Here is a 23,766-nt window from a genome sequence, read left to right as displayed (position 1 = left end):
TTTAATTTTTTAAAATTTTTATATTTATACATTTTAATATGATCATACTGTTTTTAAATTGTATTGTTTTAAATTTGCTGTTTGCCACCTTGATTCCCTATATTGGGAGAAACATGGGATATAGGTTAATAATAATACTATTGCTATGTAGATGTAGATATAAATACACAATAGAATATATATATCATATCTAACCAGATCCAGTGTGTGTGTGTGTATCTGTATGTATAGTATGGAAAATCTTGCACCAAAAATACATGGAAAGGGGGGGGGGGGGCTGGGAGGCACAAGGAGACAGGGACAGGGACAAAGACAGTGTGCACTGGAATTTTTTTCCAGAAAGTTTTGGAAAAATTTTCACAGAAATTTCTATCCCTCATCTCTGAAAACAAGTAACCTGCTGTATGTTCTCGCCAAAGGCTGAAAAGCCTTCCTGCTTATATCAGCATTGGTACAACAAGAAGACATTGTATATCCTTAGAAAAGCCTGAGTTTCAGGAAACGCTAGCATTCTTGACTTCATTTTCTTTGCAGACAGGAAAAAAACATGGCAAAAATTATCCGTGAGCAAAATTGCACTTCTGTAGCTCAGCCTTCCAGATGGGTACTTGAGTCTTCAATGAACTATTGTTCCTCATTGCCAGAAATCCAATCAGCTGTTACTTTCCCTCTTATTGAAAGCATAGTGTTGATGTAGCAGATACCTGCAAAATTACAATGGGTCACCAGTATGATTTAGTGTTTCCCCCTGGCTTATGTAGCATGTGAAGTATAGCATAAGATAAATTGTTGTTTGAATAATCAACCCCTAACATGCTTGTAGTGATTCAGACCAGAGCTTGGAAAAGTTACTATTTTGTACTTTTTTGTACTACACTTCCCATAACCCTAGCCACCAGGGCTGGGGCATTCTTTTTTTTTTAATTTTTAATTTTATTTATTACAAATAAAGTACACATACATAACATGTAACATATAACATAAACCAATAACATTCATCTCTATCCTTCCCTCCCCCTCCCCCTCCCCTAGACTTAAAATTTCTTCCATACTCCTCTTCATACATTCCCTAGACTAGACAACACAAAACTGACTTCCTTGGTCTGAACCCTTACCGTTTATTTTATTGACTCTAATTGTCTATCTTTTTATTAGTAGTAACTGATTTTGTTGACTTCACCTGTAACACTTTTGACTTTCCTGATCTTAATTCATTCTCCTTGTTTATATTGCTTTCTTAAATGTTTCATTTTCTTTTAAACTGACTTACCTACGTAAGTCACTTGTTAGATTTTGTCTTGTATGTTAGGCCATTTTCCCCTTATGTAACTATACAGTTTTTCCCAGACCTTTCTATCCTGCTTCCTTTTTTCTTTAGCTTCTGCATTTATGGCTAAGTTATCTCTTAATCCTTCCGAGATTATATCTATTTCCATCATTTCTAACAATTTGAGAATCCATTCTTCCAACATAATGTCTTCCTTTTTTTCCCAGTATTTTGCATACGTTAATCTGGCAGCTGTTAACATGTAGAAAATTATTTTGCCGAATCTTCTTTCTATCTCATCCTCCAACATATTTAATAACAAAATTTCAGGTTTGTGCTTTAACTCTATATCCAATATTTCTTTAATTCCTTTAACTATCATTTTCCAAAAATTTTCTGCATATACACAATTCCACCATAAATGATAAAACGTACCTTTCTCCCTTTGACATTTCCAACAATAGATTTGACCATTACCATAGATTCTACACAGTTTTTCCGGAGATAAATGCCATCTATACATAATTTTAACAAAATTTTCCTTTATATCCTGACTTACAGTATATTTCATTCTTTGTCCCCACGATATTTCCCAGGGCTGGGGCATTCTGAAGTTTGTACCCTAATACTCAAGTTCTTACTTGAGTTTTTCAAGAAAAGGGAGGGTGGAATGAACAGAAAGAGAAGCCTGGAGAGTGGTAGAAGAGGGAGGAAAAGATATGTATGGTAAGATTTAAAATTTCCCATGGAGAAATTTCAGGTTGAATGTGGGTTTTGGGTCTTGGGTCTATGGATGGGGAAGACTAATGGTTTATACTATTCATATGCTGAAAAGGACATGATGATTTCATGCAGTTGTATACTAATGTTTGTGCTTCTGAACAGTTTTTCATAATGTAGATGGGAAGATGAATTTACAATATGGAACAGCACATCTGTTGCAATGGATTTTTCATGCGTCCAAAACACAGACTGCTTTAACTGCCCTGGCTCAATGCTAGGGAATTCTAGGAACTTTAGTTTTGTGAGACATTTAGCCTTCTCTATCAGAGCCCTGGGGCCACAATAAACTATATGTCAGAAACAACTTGAAGGCACACCACCACCACCACCTCAACAATACCCAGTTCAGAAATCTCCTCACCACATTATCTTTTCAGCCTAGCCTTTCATAAAAGTTAAAATTTGGGCCTCAGAATATCTGTGTGTAATGTGAGTTCCCTTCCTAAGGTCAAGCTGGCTGAATACACTCTCATTCAGTGACTTTTACCCATTTAGAGGCAGAATTTTTATCTTCTCTGTGTATTTTTTCTAGTGCCATAAAGAATGGATTTTTTTCCTCATCCCTGATGGGCTTTTTTTGTCCTTGAATGAGAACTAAAACACTGATGCTTCCCCCCCGCCCCCCGTTTTGTTTTTTACTGGATTTTTTGCAATCCTCCAATGCTTCTGGAGGAAGAAATCTTCCTGAATAAAGTATATTCTATGTTTCCTGTGGAAAATGGGGGGGGGGGGGGGGGCTCTGTTCAAAATCCTTTTTTGCACAAATGAAATTTTCAGAGAAAATGTTGTGGAATGTTACAAATAATTAAAATGTGCACAAACTGTAATGATTGCACAGCAGAAAGAATAAAATGTGATTTATTTGTTCTCACATGTGAGAATAAAATAAATAAATAAAATAAAGGAAAATTGGCAGCCCTAGTGTTTTTAAATGAGCCATTTTAGAAGTAAAATAATTGAGGAATGCCTCTCACTCTGGAAGACACAATACCTTTGAATTTTGTGCAAATGATCCACAATCATACACAAAGAGAGAAGTGCACTGAATGCTAAGCGTTGCATTTGCTAGTTTATGTTGTTCAGCAATTATAGCATATAACATGTTGGGTATCTGAGCATTCATGAAGGAAACTATATACAGTAGTTTGATAATACAGTATTAATGAGCCTTAGGGAGGGGTTGGTGTGCTCCTTCATGGATTTGGGACTAACAGTAGCCACAGGTAATACAATAAGAATTTCATTGTAATGATTGCCTTAAGCCTCTTTAAGTACCATGTGCTGACAAGAAGTAGGGGACTGATTAATTAAGGTGTTATGGTTGCTAGATTTGATGCTATTTGAATAATCAACTTTAGTTTTTCCAAGGGTCAAAAATATACCTGCATATCCCTAAAGATTGTAAGCACTGGAAAATCTACAGAAAACATTTGGCAGTCTGTTCGTTTTTAAATCCTGTATTAACAAGACTAACACACACTCTGTGCAGACAAAGGGCATCAGCTTGCAAATTTTGCTTAAAGGCAACCTTTTCATGAAAAATGAAACTGTCTTTCCTATGACCTTTCCCAATTGAGAATGAAGATCTGTTGTACCTTCCAGTGGAAAAGTATTCTCAATTTGATGTGCCTCATTTAATTGCAGTGGCGCAGCTGGAAAACCAGTGTCTAATTGAATAGTCCCAAATTGGTGTCTTCTGGGAATGCCTGGCATGATCACTGCTTTGGTTTTGCCCTAGGAATAGCCTGCAAAGGAATTTGATGGAGAGTCCCTAGAGGGAACTTGAGCTAACAGCCGGGAATTGCAGTTTTAACCAGCCTTGAGGCCTTATCTAGACAGATTCAGTACATTTTTGGACAGTGACCATTTTTGTTGGGAATGCCAAATGTGTCCTTGACACTGCTGACTGATGGAATCTTTAGCAGTAAAAGACTTCCTTGTAAATAAATCGTATTAGATTCCAGGTTGCTTTTGTTATCCTTTGTCCACTTGTGTCCAAAACACAATTGCCATTATTTTTCTTATCTGTCAGCTCAGTTAATCAACTAGAAGATTTTCCTGAAACTGAGCTTGGTTAGAGCCTAGAGGGAATAAGAGAGGCAAGGGGACCATTTTAACCTTGATGTGTTTACCTTTTACAAATTTAGCTTTGTACTATATATGGTATTCATATTCTTCCCTTCCTCTAAAATGGTGAGAGCAGCATCCATGGAGTCAGCCCATTTTTTCTCAGCCTCCTTGTGAGATAAGATCATTTAATAGGTTTGTGACTTAATGGGTTTCAAACACAGTCTTTCCAGTTTTAAATCCATCACACTATCCACAGTATTGCACCTTTAAACTGTTACTTTTTGCGTTTAATTTACAGAAATTCGAGCCCAGCTTATTGAACAACTGAAATGTCTTGACCAGCAATGTGAGCTTAGAGTCCAGTTGCTTCAGGACCTGCAGGATTTTTTCCGGAAAAAGGCAGAGATCGAGATGGATTATTCCCGGAACTTGGAGAAGCTGGCAGAACGTTTTCTGGCAAAAACAAGGAGCACCAAAGACCAGCAGTTCAAGTAAAGTATTCCTCTATGGGCTAGGGAGTGGGGAGGTGAGCAGTAAAGATGGGAAGGAGTTGGCTTGTTGAAGTGCATACCCAGCATTTTATGAATATCGTGACAAAGTACATGATATATTTTCACTCCACCCTTTGCCTGGGCTGCAGAAGCAAAATAGTCCCACTCTTTGTTTCCAAATTTGATGGGAACACAACATGTGTTGTGTCAGCATATGTGAACTGTGCAATCACACAGCACTTGTGCTCAAATCCTAAAGACTTGCATGATGGAAAGGTGTACCAGCTCCTATGAAATCTGGTATTTGTATATAACTGGTTTCCTCTATTCCAGATGGTGCATTCTAGGAAATTATTTGGGAGTGCACTGATGTAGTGAAGGATGATAGGAGTTGCAGTCCAACATGCTGTAGCATATTGCTGTTTTAAATTTATTTCAAAGGACCTGACACATGCAAGTGATGTCAGCACATTCCACCTATTAATCACGATTAATCAGTGTCATCTTCTTCTATTCTTATAAAATGCACCACCATCAATAGTGAGAAGTGCTTGGGTAATCTTGTACTGCATGAAGCAGTATGACTTGTTGATTGTGTTGACTGTGAGATGGATGTGTTATGAATACTGCAAAATCTCTGTGTATGTGTGTTAAATGGAGAATCCTCCACTTTGTATAGTTCAGGCCTCCAAATCCAACAGGAATATATGGAGTAACATCCTGAAGTCTCTGCTATCTATGCCTGGCAGCCAATCGGTTTAAAGAAGAGAAAAGAAAAAAGAGATTCTAAGATATCTATGACCATGATTCATTCTCGTGTCCCTTGCCAAATAGATGGAGAGGCTGTCTTGAGGACAGTTCTTCTTAAAGGAAAAAGCTGCAAATTATAATGTGAGCCAGACACACTAACCTTCTTCCTTCTTATTTATCTCATAACTAGTGTAGAAAAAATAATCTCAACTTCTCTGGGGTGCCATTACCCCATGGTCCAGATGAGTTATGTGCTTAATTTTTAAACTGGAAAACAATCTAGTTTCCAATACTGTCCCTGTTAACCCCTCAGGGTTCAATTTTAATATTTGTTATACACACTTATATGTAGATGGGGAAAGTGTTGTTGTTGTTGTTGTTGTTCCAAATGTATGATTCCTACCTGAAATCTCAGGCTTGCAGCTTGAGTGTTCTCCTGGACACAACTCTGAACCTGGATGTTCAGGTTTCAGGAGTGGCCAGGAGGGCATTTGCCCAGTTTAAGCTAGTATGTTAGTAGTGCCTGTTCCTTGAGATTTGGCTACAGTGGCACTTGCCTTGATTACATTATCATTATTATATTTATTTATATCCCACCTGTTTCCCAGTATAGAGACTCAAAGTCTTAAGATCTAGAGGGGAAGACTTTCTCTCAGTCCCACCATCATCACAGGCTCACTTGGAGAGGGCATGAGAGAGAGCCTTCTCAGTGGCTGCTCCTACCCTCTGGAATGCCCTTCCTGGCAGCTGTAGTTTGACATCTGCCAGCCTCATGGGAATGCTGTGTGAAGTATGCAAATGATGTGTAAATTAGCTGGAGCCTTCCGTCTCAGGATGAACATCTAGACTGGCTTTCTGATGGACATCTCTGGAACAGAGATAAGGATTGCTTGCTATCTGGGGCAGGAGACCAAGAAAGGAAGACAGTTTTGTTTCAACAAATATCGCACCAATGTGTGAATCTGTTTATGCAGGCTTTCAATATGTAATTGTTCTCAGGGAGGCTTCTTATTGAGGTATGTTTATTTATTTTTAGATTTTGTACCCTCTTAAAATAATTTTATACTTTAAAAAAAATTAGATTGTTTTAATTACTTTTAAAATTATATTGTTAGGTTTTAACTGATTTCTTCTGTTAGCCATCTTGGATTCCACTCTGGGAGAAAGGCAGCATATAAATAAAATAAATAAATGAAATAAACATCTTCCATTGACCATACCTATGCTTATTTGCATAGGTCGTATTTGAGGTAGGATAATTTTAGGTGGAATGGAATTTTAGGTAGGATGATATCAGTTTTTCCTATGGGCAAAGTGCACCCCTCTAGATGGACTAAAACAATATTCGTCACTATTGACTATGGTTGATAGGGCTGATGTAGTCCAAAATCTGGAGGACAACACTTTGTTCATCCCGATATAAGAAATCAGTTTTGGAAACAGAAAAGAAGTGAGTTATACAGTAGGCCCTCTGGATCCACGGACTTGTGTATCCACGGACAGCAAGCCCATGTTGTTCCCAATGGCAGTGTGTGTACATGGTGTGCTGCCATTAGGGACAGAAATTCTGACACCCACATCTTTCCAGATTTACCCATGGATTAAGTAAGTTACGCTCCATTTCAGAGGTGACCATGGAAGGTGATGTCGGCGTTGTGGGGCCAAAATATTTCCTTCTGTAGCTCCCTTGCTCTTTTTTTTTTCCTCAGCAGAAATGCCGCTGCGGCTGCCTCGGGTCTCCTAGCATCGCTCAGCCATCCCCTCCCCTTTTCTCCTCAGCAACGTCAAGCCGCCTCCTTGTCTGGCCTGGTCAAAAGGAGGGGGCAGCCTGGTGATGCCAGGAGCCCCAAGGCAGCTGCAATGGCGCTTCTGCTGAGAGAAAAAAGAGAGTGAGGGAGTTTCAGAGGGAGATGTTTTGGCCCTACAATGCTGATGCCACCTTCCATGTCCACCTCTGGACCACAGGTTAGGCAACCTTATCCCTGGGTACAGTTGGAAAGATGTGGGTGCCAAAATCTCTGTCCCTAATGGTGGTGCAGCTGTGGCCTTGCACCGCCATGGGGGAAATGGAACTTGAGCATTCACAGGTTTGAGTATCTGCTGTGGGTTCTGAAACGGATCCCCTGCAGATACCGAGGGCGGACTGTACATAACTAGAGATTGATAATGTGAGCACTTGGACTACAGCTCCCAGAACTCCCTGGCCAGTACTGCTACTAATCACCCTGGCTTAGGGGTTCTAGGAATTATAATATGTGTAATGTGTGACCATAACTTCGTATATAGCCCATGAGAGGCATGCGACTTGGAATATTCTTTGCTACCATCTAAAATTCTTATCAAAATTCTAGGAACTATATCTTCCTTATAATTGACCAATAAAGGTATCACTGTTTGGTAGATGTGAATTTGCTAAATGGCCAACCTAACTATCCCTGCATATTTTCAAGCTTGAAAATATATTAGTGAAAAATTTCTTGAAAGAACAGAAATTCAGAGACACCTAAGAATGTTGGATGTGTTTGTGTTAAAACTTTCCTTCTTTGGATACAAGGTTGTTGGAGATCTCTCAATTAATGTCTATCAAATTCATATCTGGGGCAGAATATATGTGCCACACCAACTGCAGCTGTAGTTTGACATCTGCCAGCCTCATGGGAATGCTGTGTGAAGTATGCAAATGATGTGTAAATTAGCTGGAGCCTTCCGTCTCAGGATGAACATCTAGACTGGCTTTCTGATGGACATCTCTGGAACAGAGATAAGGATTGCTTGCTATCTGGGGCAGGAGACCAAGAAAGGAAGACAGTTTTGTTTCAACAAATATCGCACCAATGTGTGAATCTTTTCATGTTCTGTTGTCAGGAGAGTGGCAGAATAGCAGTTTGATGCAAAATAGCCCTTGGGATCAGAATAATTTCAGCTTGGAAATGCCCAGCCTGTTCTGTAAAGAAGGAATCTGTCTGGATATGCCTCCATCTCAATTTTAATTTAATAGTCAACTATTGTGTGATTAGAATGAATTGTTTTTATTATGCACTTTATTAACTATGTTTAGGAATATGGTTTGGCTGCAGTGGAAGATACAGCCTTCCTTTTTACTAGATGGCTTTTCTCTGAAAGCCATTAACTTTTCACCCTTTGGCTTCCTTTTTATATTGCTTTGATGTGGTGCACCTTTTGTTCTCCCTGTAACTGATACTTAATGCAAACATCCTCATTAAAAACATTCTCTGTGCTATATCACCACCAAAGCCTAACCCCCAAGCATAGCTAATAAAGACAGCTGTGAGTGTGTGTCCTTTCCATTCTTCTAGACTATTAACTGTGTCTTGAACATTTTTTCCTGTTTGCCCTTTTCTAGTGAGAGTGGAGGACTTAGCAAAAAGTTAGACTTCCAATGTGCTCACAATGTATGTACCCTCAAAGAGAAATAATATTTTTGGGTATTTGCTTGTTTTTCCACATTCCAAATAAACTGCTTCTCCAGTGATAAGTACTGGGATAAGCTTCTATCTAATAATAGTGTCAGATTTCCATAGTGGAAATATTTTCTCTCATATCAGTTATAGAAGATGCTTACCTTCTGGTTGGTGGTTCACTTGATGTTATTTGATATGAATGTTAAGGTAGTTCAACAGAGTTTTAAGTGATGCTGCAGCTGTGTGTCACTCAGAAGTGCTGGATGAATTATTGAAGCAAAGGGTTTTTTCTCCTATCTGTGAATGTAATTTTGTTTCATTGACTAAAATGTGAGGTCCTATGTAAAAATAAGCTAAGTTTTGAAAACAACAAAATGATCGCACTAGGATCTGCAATAGGATCTACCTCTCTAATTTGAAATCCATAACCTTCTATAGTGTAGAAAATTATGTAATTTTCTAGTACTTGTTTTTATCTTCCCCTCTATTCCATTTGCACTTAAATATTAACCAGCATGGTGTAATGGTTTGGGCATTGGATTAGAACACTGGGAGACCAGGGTCTAAATCCTGGCTTGGCCATGGAAACCCACTGGGTGACCTTGGTCAAGTCACATTCTTTCAGCATCAGAAGATGGTAATGGCAAACCTCCTTTGAAGAAACTTCCCAAGTAAGCCTATGACAGGGTTGCCAAAAATCAGAAGCAACTTAAAGGCATGCAACAACAACATTCACAGTGAGTCTCTTATTCCTTTGGAAATTTTCCTTGGTGGTTGAAGAACGTAAGTCAGTCTCGGGCTGTACATTTTACTACTTCCATTTTGTAGAACTTGAAGTGAACAGTTTTGGTGGATCTATGAGCTTCTTTATATCCTCATTTATAAGTCTAGAAATTTTAGTAAAAAATTGACCTAGAAAACCTGTGTCAATTTATTCATGAGTCAGTGTAAGTACAGTTGTCCCTCCATATTCGCTAGGGTTAGGGGCACAAGACCCCCGTGAATATGGAAAAACCGCAAATAACAAAAACACTGTTTTTTCCTGAGAGGACACCTCTCTAGGAATCTCTAGGTCCTCCAGTGCAACTCTGTGGTCACTGTCCAACATACACTGATCATAGAATGGCACTGGAGTAGCTACAAATGGTCTTTCCGTGCAACTTTTAGTTAAAGTTGACCACAGAGTTGCACTGGAGGACCTAGACAGTCCTAGAGAGATCATATTAATCAAATCCGTGAATATCAAATCCGCAAATATTAAAGCCGCAAATATGGAGGGATGACTGTACTGTACATTAACACTTATCAAATAAAGGAACTATCCCTTTCTCTGAGTAGAGTGATGAAAGGTGAGAGCTTAGTCCATCCGAGGAGAACCTAAAAGAAGCACCGACCAACTCTTCTCACTTTTCCATTCCACTGGTTCTGGCCTTTTTGAATGCCTGGGAAAGAAAGTAGCAGCAGTGGCAGCTTTTTGATGCTTCCCAATAAAGAAGTACCAAGAGAGTATGGGGACGGGGGTCTGTGCTTCTTCTTATTATTATTATTATCATTATTAACCTTTATTTATAAAGCGCTGTAAATTTACACAGCGCTGTAGGTTTTCCTGAGATGACACTCTACTTAGAGAAGGGGATGGTTCCTTTTTTGATAAGAGTTAATAATGTACCTTAACTCTTGCCTTTACATGCTTTTTGACACATGTACATTTTCTTAGCCCCACTTGTGTTAGGTTACCTCCCTTACACATCATACAGTCATGATTGGTGTAGTTCTCACCTCATCCATCTAGCCTTAAGGATGAACACAAACAGTTGTGCTTGCTGGAATTTTGTAAGTTCTTTCGCATCATTTTCCTTTGCTCCATCTTTTACATCCTCTGTTATGTGCCCCTAAGTTTTACCCTCAACTTCTCTACACTTTATATGAAAATGCCCAATTTTGGCCCCAATACCTGCCCTCAACTTATACATGATTATATACAGTAGTTCTCCCACTTCCCCAGGATTCACTGCAAACTGCTGTGGGAAAGCAAGTGGCAATTGCTTGTTTTAACTAAAATGGCTAAAACTCCATTTAATGCCTTTTAATTGTTTGCTTTTGAAATTTTGCAATGCAATTTGCTATAGAATTTTAGTAGCATAATTGTTAGGGAAAGCTGGGTGCTGCAAAAATTATCTGAGGGCATCCTACAAGTACCTGGAGACTTTGTGCTGCCAGCCTTGTTGTACAAGTTATTCTCACTGTCAATTTTTCTGCTGATGATGGCATCTAATTATGCAGTCTCTTTCCCCCGCCTCCCAATCACTGACACTTATAGATGTTCAGGGAAGAATAATCACTCATAATAAGTTATCATGCTAGTGGTCCCGTGCTTCCAAATTAACTCTCATTCAGCAGGACATCATTTATTTATTGAGGAACTAAAATAAAGCAGATTTCACATCTGTGAATTCAGCTGTGGCAATGCTCTGAGCCTAAGCATAAAACCCATGGTAACTCTTGCTCTTTAAAACCACCAGCCAGAGCTTCCCAAAAAAGCCAGATAATGTTCCATGTTTTGTGATTGAAGTTGCCAAAGCTAGAAGGAGATATTATTGTGGTAAACATGTGCTAGCCATTGTAAAGCTAATGTGGATGGAAGCAGGGAGGAAGATATACCTTTAAAGACCTCACTTCATGCCTGGAATGGAATGGTTTAGGGGATAGCAATAGCAGTAGGCAGTAGAAAGGTTATGTGGCTTTTTCCATCTCCTGTCCTGTGCAAATGCCTTTGAACTATTCTCATATCCACAATGTTTCAATAAACAGCATTGCTTCAGAGCACCTGAGTTAGTTACCTCATACTGAAGTAGTGGGTTCGGGAGTGAGGATGGAAGAAAGGAGTGACATGATTACACTGCATGCTTCTTCTGTGATGACTGAGGCAGGAGCTGTGTCGTCCTCCTTTGTGCTATTTAGCCTTTGCTCTTTCTTTGTAAGATAAGTTTGTCATCCTTCTAAGGTCTATGCTCTCAGGCATAACTGTTTTTGCCATCTGTCCATTACCAGTGGTTTTCCACCTAAAGTCATCACCACAATCATAGCATATGAAATGAGATGTGATATGAAAGTCCCTGTTGTCTGGATAAACTAAACCATATAAGAATTGCCTAAAGTTGCTGCAGGAAATTAAATACCCCAGTCTGTTGACCTGCCCTAGTAGCTGCTTCCAGCAAAGTCACCAGTGATAATGTCAGAACAGATCAACTGTGCATTTACAGTCATGACCTATACAATGCTGTAAATATGTGATGAGATGTAATAACTGCCATTCCCACTGTCTTTGTGGTCATTGTGTAGAGAAAAATGAAGTGTATTATATCAAATTAAAACATTGAATCATACCTAGTATTATTATTATTACCAGAAATATTTTATGGTAGTGTATGACTCGGAATCTACCAGCAAGTTCCACAGACTGTTCAACAAGTGCAAACCAGAGTTGATGTATCTGGTTATACCATGAGGCAATGTGTGGCCCTCCAGAATTGAACTACAGTTCCCACTAAACCCTTGCTGTTATAGCTAGATGTGAGGGAAAATGGGATTTGCAACCCAGTAACATTGGAGGGATGTATACTCACCATCACTGATATCATGCTTTGTCTGCAAGGCCTGATAGCAGACTCCTGATAATTTTCTTCATATCTCTAATGATCCTGATGTGTAACTCATTGGTAAAGCAGGCTATGTAGCATGGAAGAATCTTGTGTTACTGGTCATGATCCTCTTGTTCTATGTAATGTGCTTCCTGTCTCTGTACTTCAGTTGCATGGGATGCTTGCATGTGAGGGACTTCAACTCTTCTTGAGTTCAGATCAGTGGTTCTTAATCTTTTCTTTACCAGGGACCTTCTTTAAATATCTTTTGTTGCTAAAGACACCAAGACTTAAGATTTAAATCATCATGATCATCAACAACAACAACAACATCTGGAAACTGAAGCATTAAAAATTATACCATCTATCAAACCTTTCCTCAGAAGCACTGCAGGGGAAACAGAAGACTTTCCCCCCCTACTTCTATCCATTTTGAGGCTGAAGTGGATTGAAAGGCAATGTGCAGAAACGGTTGGTCTTTGCCTTGGCTCTGAAGCTGGAGCAAATTGAACTCTGCTCTCTAGAAATGGAAATCACAAAGCACTGACCAAAAAGGGACTTATGCAAATAGAAAGCAAATAACTTTGCTCTCCTTGCAGCCCCTTGCAGCTATAAGACTTTGTTATTCTAAGATTATGTCATACCCCTCAGAATGAGATCTGAAAGGAGATCTGAAATGAACTGGGAAACAGAAAAGAGGCAGAGGGTTGGAGGGTTTCACGTCTGGTGGAGGTATCCTTGGAGTAAAGTGGAGGTGCCATGATGTCAAGGCAGAAAAGAGAGGCATGGGGCTATTGGTGGGAAAGGAAATGGAGAGGAGAAGAGGGCAACGAAGACACAGAGTGGACAGGTGGTCTCAATCTCCTCCCCTCGTGATGGAGAATGCAAAAACAAAAAGAGGCTGAAGACTTTTTGATAGGAGACTGGAAGTGGGAAGGGGGAGGGAGAGGGGAAAAAAAGAGAGAAGCCTGCCTTCGCCCCACAGCAGTGGCCAAGTGACAGACAACGGGCAGGGCCATCCATCTAGCTGACCATGCTTTGCCTATTACATGGCTGCTTTGCTCTGGAAAGGAGGTGGACTGAGCAGCCTTTAATGTCTTCTCTATGAAGACATTATGATCTTCTGGGGGTCCAAGGATGACAGGTTGAGAACCACCAGTTCAGATCATACTTGGGTGCACCCCAAATTTTAACAAATACACACACACACAACAGGGCACACAAAGGTTTAGAGATGTGCACATTTTCCCTAAATCATTTCTCTGATGTATTTTAACAGTTATAGCTGCCAAATGACACTGTCGGTATGTTTATATATAATCTTGTAAAATGTCAGCAGTTTTCATCTATCTTGTTTTATGTATGTTCCCCATCCTTTTTAAAAACAACAGCAGTGGTTTCCATTTTGCTTCCACATGATATGGGCAGCTTGTATAGGTCAGACCACTGGTATCATTAGGGGGCTACAGGGGATGAGGGCCACACCAGGTGACACGGTACAGGCAGTCCCCCTGCCCCTGCATTGGGTGACACCAACCTGAGGAGATGCCACTGAGTCAGCCCCATTCAATTTCAGTAGTTGAACTCCATCATGTACCTTTTCTAATATGGGGTAAAAACCCTTTAGCCTTCTAGATGTGTTGAACTACACGAACTTTCATAGTCTAGTCACTATTCAAACTGTCTGCAGCTTTTAAGACTTTCTAACATATTTTGTTTAACTAGAGCTGCCAAAAAAGGAAAAAAAGAATGTGAGACCTTCTACATACAAAGCTTGCTTTCCGCCATATCTTTAGAAATAGTTCTTCTAAAATTAATTAAATAAATAAGTATAGAAATATAGTTGACCATTTTAAGACAACATTATAAAATGGCCTTAGAAAACAAATGTGATTTTTGGAATTAAGATGCTAAGCAGCAGCTGACAACTTTGGAATAGTCATGACACCACAGCATGAAATTAAGGCAGCTATTTGGATGCCTGTCTGCAGAGGTAAAGGGCTAAATACCCTAAAGCCACCAGATCCTGCTTGATCTTGGAAACTAAACAGGGTCAGCCTTTGTTAATACTTGGATGGGAGACAGCCAATGAATAGCAGGTGCTGGATGCTATATTGCAGAAGAAGGAATTGGCAAACTAGGTTTCAGTGTTCTTTGCCTAGGAAAATCATATGAAATTCACGGGGTTGCCAAAAATCAACAGGCAACTTGAAAGTGGCACATGCACACGCACTCACTTCAGATCTAAGAGGGTGCAGAATGAGCCTTGTAGCCTTCAGGGTCACTGGAGAGCAGGGAGGAACCCAAATACCATCTCTACTTAAATTTCCTAAAATATATTAGACTAAACTTTCTTATGGACCTTAAAATGTTTCGAAAAGTAAACCTTGCATATACACTGGTGCTGCTGCATTGGCAGCAGGATTGGAGCGTCTGCGGCTCGCCTCACCTCATATTATTCAATAGCAACACATACTCCTGGACACACACAGATTGCTGCCCATTGAATAATGTGGGGCTTGAGCATCCATGTCTCTCCCCCCCCCCCCAATCAATGGGATCCCAGTGGCTGCATCCTCATAGATGGGATGGGACCATTGTATTTTAACAGTCCTGAAAGCACTAAGGAAAATGATGTAAGTACACTTTGTACTGTAGGTATACCTTCTGCTTTGCAGCAGAAAGCAAAATAAAGCTATGCAAGGGAGGGAAGATGTATAAGGGATGTACATACTAACCAGTGTAGGCTTTTACATTTAGCTTACTCTCAAGCAGAAAATGCTCTCTTTTTCTTCTTACTTTAGCACTGTATTTACTTGGAAAGCAGCCCCTGATCAGTTGCCATCAACAATACTTTTAAACTAGTACAATCCTAGTCCAAATCTTAGTCCAACACCTTCAGGAGTACATTAACAACAACAACAATTTTTTTGAGTAGTAGCATTTGTGTTTTGAACACAAGAAGCTTGATGTAATTGAACCCACTCCAATTTTAGAAAATTTTCATTCATTAATCCTTTTAAGACTGAGGCGTTGGGGCAATAGTATCCAACAAGAAATAATGAACTGGAGCTGATCTTTGATCTGCATCAAGGGATGGATCCCTTTGGAGCACCCCATGCTTGAATCTTTCTCCTTGGGTATTCTTAAAACTAAATTGGAATATTTGCAGCAAAAGTAACCTTGCATGGTAGTTGCATTTAGTGGTACTTAAATTCCTTTGTAGTTTTTGCTAGAAATATTATTAGCTCTTTCCTCATGAAATTCCTTATCAGAGGCTGTTACCCCGCAGTTACAGCTAGCTGCTCTCGCATGTATGAGTATATTACTGTGAGGGGTTTATTGCTTTTTTTTTTTTTTAAAGCAAAATCCTTTTACTTCCACCCTGCTTTTTCCAGCATATCTGGTCTTTCCTGCCTGCCTGTTGTAGATTATGATCTCTACTGAAGGGATGGCTCTTATCTGTGTGAATATTTCCCAGTGCTGAGTTGCCTGTGTTAAATAGCATGTAAATAATCTGTTTATTTTGTAAATCTCTTTGGGATGAAATGTGTAAAAACATAAAAGAGTGGCTTAATGTAACCGGATTAAATGGGACTTGAGGAGAGCCCTTGTGCTACAATATGAAATCAAAACTAGGTTACCAAGAATTATGTCTGACTGTCTGAGGGTGAGATTTTCTACCACACTATCCTTCACATATCCAGTGTCTGATTTTGGAAGCTATCTGTAGGGTTGGAACTAGTTTACATTTGATGAGTGAGGGGGGGGGGGGGGGTTGCTACTAGAGATTACAAGGGATTTCCAGGTAAGGCTAGGAAATAATCCTGCCTGAAGCTTTGCAGGCCAATTGCTACCAGGCAGAGCTGAAAATTTTGGGCCAGATAAAGCAATTGTTTGACGATACAATGCAGCCTCCTTTGTCCCTGTTTGGATGTGGATTAATGATGGTGACAGATCCTAGATAAACATTAGAATTTAGGTGTGTTCATTCATTTTCACTCCCTTCGCACTCTTCTGTGAGTTTTCATGTGTAGCCAGACGCAGTATGGGAATGTGCAAACTAGGGCCATTAGACACCAGCAGTTCTACTTGCCCTATTTCTGTGGGCCCTTGGAATTTATGCTATGTGCTGTCTAGGAATAGCTTTCTGATGCAGCAGTTTGGACAGCTGAGAATGGTCTCTTTGACTCTTCAGTGTCCATGCTGTTTTGCTTTGTTTACGTGAATTAGTAGGACAGTTGATTTGCTGTGCTGTTGTGCATCCTGTCCAGAGACAAAGAGTTAGGAACCAGTCATCCAATTTTTGTTGCTTTTGTTGGCTGACAATGTTAGACATTGATGATACATAATCCAAGGAGTGCTATTCATCCTTTGGCTCTTAACAAACTCTCTATATAAATTTTTATTGAAAACCTACATTCATGGCAAATATGAAAGGGAAAGCAAGATTGCTTTCTTAGGATCTCCCGCCCCTGGACAAATGCATATGCAAGTTAAGTTATAATGTGGCATTTCAGCAGGACTGTAGAGCAGGAAGCACCTCCTGCTTTATGGGAACAGTTTAAAGCAAACAAAAGTGGAACTCACTTAAAATAAGATATCTTTCTCTGAAAAGAGACCTTTGGCCTCCATAAAAAGCTTGTTGTGCAGAAATTCTCTTCTTAGACAAGTTTGCTTTGCACACCACCAGTGTTAGCTTTAAGGGAGTGGCTTAAGATGCCCTGCATTCTAATGACACTGTAGATGCTATAACTGCTTTTATGTGTTTTTCAAAAGGTTTTTTTTTAAAAAAACACAGTTAAAATAATATTAAACCTTAGTACTGTAAGCTGCCTTGAGGACTTTATAAAGTGGAAAGGAGGGGGTTGAATTTCTGTTAGTAAATTGTGATGTATGAAAGTAGTTTTTGTGAGTTAGTGTTAAGGGTATGGGTATGTTTTAAATAAAAACTTGCTACCTTAGTAGTTTTTCATTATGTCAGTGTGCTGCAGAAGAAGTTAAACTTCTTTACCTTTCCCCCTACAATATCTGGATGGTCACATGGTTTCCATTCCGCCTTTAGATGCTTGGTGTCTTTGTAGGTCAGTCATCCTGGGGTACAATTCCAAAGAGATTATTTGGTTCATATGAAAAGCTAATCTTCCAAACATTCACCTTGACACTGAATGGCACAGAAGAGAGGCCATTTCTGAGGAATGGTTTTGGAAGCTTTATTGCAATGCAAAATACCAGTTTCTAAAGGGAGATACAACAGTGCCTACTGATGTAGATGTAATGTTCCCAATGGTAAGCAGTTCTTGAGTTCTTTGGAAGGCTTTTCCAGACTGAGCAGCAAGAAAAATGTGGGTTTTAGAGAAATAAAGGGCTGGCATGATGTTTAGCATTGTAGCATATGAAGACTAAATGTCCTTAAGATTTAGTTCTGTGGGAAATCCTATACATGCCCTTGGAAGTAAATCTCATGATTTCAAAAGAGCCTGTTGTCAAGTAGCTGTGTAAAGAACTGCAGCCTCAATTTGTGTACTTTTTGCTAGGTGCAAAACAGTTCCCCGGGTTGGGACAAATAAATAAATATGGCTGATATCCTTTTTAATTAGATATGTATCAGCATCTAAAATCTATAGTAATCTATCTGCATCCCTGATTGGAGTGTACAGATCCTTTGGTGTGGGGAACAAACATTCACAAGTTCAGAAGGTTTGTTTATCATATGAACCAAATCATCCTCTTAGAATGGTTCATAAGTGACTGTCCAAAAATTGTTTGGCCACCATTTCCATCAGTCCTAGCTGGCATAGATAATGGGGAAGGAGGAAGTAGAGTAGCAGTCCAGAAACATCTTAAGGACTACTCACAATATGTCTTGCTTGATACAAAATCATACATTTTATCCATCTATCCCAGTGCGCTCTACTTTCACAGGAGCTTGTCAGGGTCTTCAAGCCACTGTCTTGCCACTGAAATCTGTTTTTTGCTATTTATTTCTTAAGTAATGATTGACCACCATTCTGCATGAGAAGCATGTGCTCCAACAATAGCAATGTATGCTCCCTTTCCTCCAAACCTACCCTTGTTGTTACCATACACACATACCTATCCCTTGACCTGAGGTGTTGGTTTGGTGGGAGGGAGGCTTATTAACCACACAGCAGTTACATGTGATTGCTTTGACTGAGCATTCCTGCATGTCGGGTGTGGACTGAATGGCCCTTGCTAAAGATTCTATTATTCCTATCTGCTGTCAGTGCTTCTCCCTTTTCTAACTACATGGAAAAACGAAAGGGAGTGGCTACATGGTGGCAATAACAAAGTGAGCTATGCTGTGTTTGTTATGAAGGAGATCTTCTCCTTGAAATGAGATCTTCTGGGTTTAGAAGGACTTTCTCCCTAGACAGTTGTACTGGAGTTGGCATGTAACACTCTTAAAACACTTCTCTGTGTCATGCTGACATTTCTTGGCTAGTTTGTACAGTAGTAAGCCACAGTTCCAGAGCCCTTGAGTTTTTTGTTGTCTTTCCCTGAACAAATAAGTGTCATATAGCAACCAGCAACATACTGTGGTTTGTTTATGGAGAGCAAGCCAGAATCCCTTCCTCAGAGGTCATTATAGGCATAGCATGGACAAAAGGTTGATAGCTTGTTTTGCCACTCCCACTTTGGAATTTTGCCAAGCAGGAATGATACAGCATTGGGAATCTTTCCTCATGCTTTCTCCATCTTATAATGCCAAAATCCTCTCAAAAACTACCCTGTCTGGTTTTCTCTGAACTAAACCTTTTAGTGCAATTTATCCATATGCAAAGTTCTCATGATTTTATGAATAGGATACATTTGTGTAACATCTGGTATTACAGATAATGGCAGGATACAGACCGCCCAAAAAGGGTGGTGTCCCGCCGCCCTGGTTTGTTGTACGAGGGAGCCTCCGCGGACAAACTGCGAAGCTCCCTCGCAGCAAAAAACCTGCAAAAAGCGAGTTCTTTCTTTGGTGCGGTTGTGATGCCGCAAGGCACCAATGGTGCACTTGCGGCGTCCCAAGGGCTCCGAGATGTGCAGACGCTAGGCGTCCATCACGTCAAAATGGCAGTGCCTGTATGTACAGGGCACCGCCATTTTGACACCCTCGTCACGTGAAAGGGGCGAGGGGTGTCTGAAAGCGCTGCCCCTCGCATGTCATGACGGCACCCCATAGGGCCCATCTAGCCAGCCCCATAGTTAACTTAGTTGTAACCCTTTATTTGATTAGATCATCAAATAGCAAATACATCTTAGGCCCTTCAAGGCCCATGAGGTAAGATACTCCATCTGAGTCTGGCTCCAAGTCTGTCTGTGCTCTGTCCTTAGAAATCTTAACTAAGGAAGGATACAGTGAGTATTGTGTGGGCTGTTGAATCTTTTTTTAAACAACTCTTCCTTGTTTCCCAAAGTAAAGTTATAAAAAATATTCCTATGTTGGTAAAGATGAATGAAATGTGTGCCATCACCTTTCTTTGGGATATACTGTGTACCCTTCTCTCCCATGCAGTGTGTAGCTTTTTGAAAAAATCTATTGAAATGTGAAACTTGTTAAGCAAAGAAGAAGCTTGTTATGGGAGAGCACAATGGGAATATGGAACTGTTCCATATATTTCAGAAGGAAAGGTTGTTGTCCTGTACATATCAGATGAGTTACTCCTTTTATGATGAAATGTTCTGTTGCCTGCCAACTTTTGTAAATTGCAGAATTTGTCAAACAATATATCATGAGCACAAGAATGAACTATTACCATGCTTACTCTGCCACCTAGCTTAGCATTTTCTCTGTGCTGGGCAGGCACTCCTGAAAAGTTCAGAAGTATGACCCATTCACAATATTTGTCCTTTTTTCATCTACATCTACTTGTTAGAAATACATCCTCTGAACACACAGGTTTCATTTCAGAATCCTTTGATAACCTTAAGAACATAAGATAAATAATATTGGATCAAGCCAAAGGCCCATATAGAGCAGCATTCTGTTCATATGGTGGCCAACCTGTTGCCACTAAAAGGCAGAACATGAGCTCACTAGCTTCCTCCCACTCATCTTCAGTATTCAGAAGTGTATTACTTTTACTACTGAAGGCTAATGCACAGGCCAAAATCCAATGGTGTCAAAAATACTTGCATGGTGGAACATAACATCAGTGGTTAGACACTTTGGCCACTCATATACTGAGGTATTTGCAATCTTGTCACTCAAGTGGAAGAGTGATGGAGTGATGAACAGTAACAGGGGATAGTTTTTTGTGTTTTTTTTCCGGGCTATGTGGCCATGTTCTAGAAGAGTTTCTTCCTGACGTTTCACCAGCATCTGTGGCTGGCATCTTCAGAGAATGCCAGTAACAGGAGGCTTGCATATGCTGCCTGAGGAGGAGAAGGCAACACATATGTATGTCTGCTAACAGTGATTACCTGTATATAGAGTTTGCTATTTGGCTCCCAGGTGTTCTCAAAGCCAAGGTGTTGTGGTTGGAGCAGCCTGAAAAAGCCCTGGTGTCGTAAACTGCAAGGTAGCCCTCTCACAGTGCCTTGGGTGTAAGAGCCCCTTGGACCCAAAAATCGGAGAACTAGCCAGTTCTATATACAACCCATCCTATGTGGGATGCTGCCATGTTAACTGTGCTCTTTGGGCTTTCCAATCTCCTAGAAAGAAGATTGACCATGGCCATCATGGCTAATAATAATAATTGTGAATGTTATCCTCTGTGGAATCTTAATGAAAGAAAATCCACAAAAAAGTGATACAAATGCACAAAATACATCATGCAAGCTTTCCAAGCTATACTGGCTTCTTCATCAGGCAAAAAGATGTTTTAAAAATCATAAACGAGAAGAAATGTGACGATGTGAGAGTCACAGACCTACATTTTGCATCAGATGTTGTTTCTGTTGTAGATTCAGTTGGTTTGGAGGATCTCAATTCAGGTAACTTCCCTTCTTGGCCATGTGGTGACTGAGACAAATGACAATAAAATTTAAACCCCATTAGCAGCAGCAAAGTAACTCTCTTTGGGATCCAGGGGATAGTTTCCATTCTTTTGTTGATTTGCACCTGGTAGCAAGGAATACACTATCTCTGAGAGCACAGATTATATTTATTTGTTTACTGCAGTGTTTTTAAGTCATCCTTTAACCTTTCAAATCCCAGGGCGATGTGTAACTCTAATTAAAACAATAGAAACACATTGTCACAACAAAACATACTGGAACAATGGCAGTGTTGTCAGTCACATCTCCACCTCTTTCACTGAGGCAACACAACTGTGAAAGCTGTTGATACATAAGATACCTGAAGTGCTTGGAGGAGAGCTTCCTCTGTTGATCTTAAGTCATATACTGTTTGCAAAGTGAGAGACACTCATCCAGCCCCAAGATTTGACAGCACCTAGCATTTATGTCCAAGGGAAATAGGCAGCTCCTTCCAAATTGGTATAATATAATCAAATGGATATAATAAATGTAATAACTGTATTTGGAGCTATGTGAAATGTCTAGGTGGTCTTGAAGGGTGGTCCTGTGCACAGTATATTACAGCAATCCATTTGGGAAGTTATCAGATCATGAACCACTGTGCTCAAACCATCTCTGTCCAGAAATGGTCATGCTGGTGAGCCAGCAGAAGCTAGTAAACAGGGCTCCTAACCATAAATGCTACTTGAGTCTCTGAGCTAGCTGTCATCGGCATTTTGATGGAATTTCATATTCCCTCACTCATTTGCTCAGTGGCTTCTTATAGGTGCTGAAGGGCATAAGATGTAAGATGGATCCTTGTGTCCCCCATGTGCGTGTCCCCCATGACCTTCTGAATCTGACTGCATAGGTAAGAACAGAATCACAGTATCACATGCTTCCTGCATCAAAGCCACTTGATCCAGGAAGATACTATGATAAAAGGCACTGAGAGGTCAAGAACTTACAACATCTTCTACTTCTCTCTGTCTTTTTATTAACAAATGTCATCTGTGAAGGCAACCAGAGCCATTTCAATATCAAAGGGGGGTATTTTGTCTCCATCCTTCAGAGGTGCAATTGCTGAAGGTGACCCTTTCAGCTGTCATCTGACAGGAGGTAAATAGGCCATCATGAAGTGTTGCACTGGCTTCTGCCCATTAAGAACTATTTATACCCATGAAGAATTATTTCCTTCAATTCCTAGCAGCCAGGCCTCCTTAGGTATATGGTTTTTTTAAACGTCTCTTCCTTCTGTGATACATATATGAGACTCTGTGGATGGTGAAAGCCTTTTCCTGCCTCTTTTGCTACAGCTGTTGTAACAGTTACACTGATTCCCTTTTATCTTTTCAGACATGTTAGATGTAGTACAGTGTTAGTGAATTGTCTCATTTTGTTTAAGATCGAATTGGATACTTGAACCCAGGTCTGTTGCATACAAGTTCAACTTTTTATCCACAGTTTTTATTCAGATGTTCAGTGGTGACCAGATCGGTCTAAAATAGAATAAGCTAGAATAGCCTGGTCCTGTTGGCTGTGAGTACAGTGGGCTTGGTATCCATTGGGATTTGATTCCAAGATCCCCTGTGGATACCAAAATCTGTGGTTGTTTAAATCCCATTATATACAATGGTGTAGTAAAAATTATGGTTTTTTTGTGGGTTTTTTGGGCTATGTGGCATGTTCTTGAAGAGTTTATTCTCCAGAACATGGCCACATAGCTTGAAAAAAAATGCAAAAATCTATGGATGCTGGCCATGAAAACCTTCAACTTCAAAATGGTGTTGCTTACCTAAAATGGCAAAATCAAGGTTTGCTTTTTGGTTTTGAGTGGGGGGTGGAGATATTTTCAAGCTGTGAATTGTTGAATCTGTGAATGCAGAATTCATGGATATGTAGGACTGACTCCAGTTTTAAAATGTTATGCCAGTGGCCATGATAAGGAATCCTAAAACTTAATATTATAGCTGGGATTCTTAGAACATACATATAGAGGTATCAGGTTGGGATCTGATCTTGGAAGCTAAGCAAGGTTAAGCCTGGTTAATACTTCAAACGGAGACTGCCAGGAAAACCAAGTGCTGTAGGCTCAGTTCAGAGCAAGACACTGGGAAACCGTATTCCTTGCCAAAGAAAATCCTATGAAATGTATGGGGTTGCCATAGGTCACACATAACTTGAAGATCATACACACATCTTGAAAAATTAATGTAAAATTTCCATATAATTCCTTAGTCAAAAGTCTAAATTGGATTCACTCTTCACTGTCACTAAAGCCACCAGCCTCCACTGCTCCTATCTCTTAGATTCACTTTCCTTCTGGAAAGCCCAGTTCTGTGACATTCTTTCTCTGTATTATGTGCCTT

General features: G+C 39.9%; 1 protein-coding gene across 4 annotated transcripts in view; it reads left to right on the top strand.

The window, feature by feature from the left end:
* Nucleotides 1-23,766, top strand: part of LOC149315959 (SLIT-ROBO Rho GTPase-activating protein 2) — a 256,991-nt gene that overhangs the window by 85,103 nt on the left and 148,122 nt on the right. For all 4 annotated transcript variants that reach the window (XM_089514493.1, XM_089514494.1, XM_089514492.1 and 1 more), the window contains exon 3: nt 4,419-4,611. In XM_089514493.1, coding sequence (XP_089370619.1) covers nt 4,419-4,611 — 193 coding nt within the window. The remainder of the gene's footprint in view (nt 1-4,418; nt 4,612-23,766) is intronic.

The sequence above is a fragment of the Sceloporus occidentalis genome, unplaced genomic scaffold (genome assembly GCF_023333645.1).
Source record: "Sceloporus occidentalis isolate IW3139 unplaced genomic scaffold, rSceOcc1.0.p SCAF_3, whole genome shotgun sequence".
NCBI lineage: Eukaryota > Metazoa > Chordata > Lepidosauria > Squamata > Phrynosomatidae > Sceloporus > Sceloporus occidentalis.
Note: the sequence above shows the minus strand (reverse complement) of the source record. Positions and strands in the feature narration are given on the sequence as shown.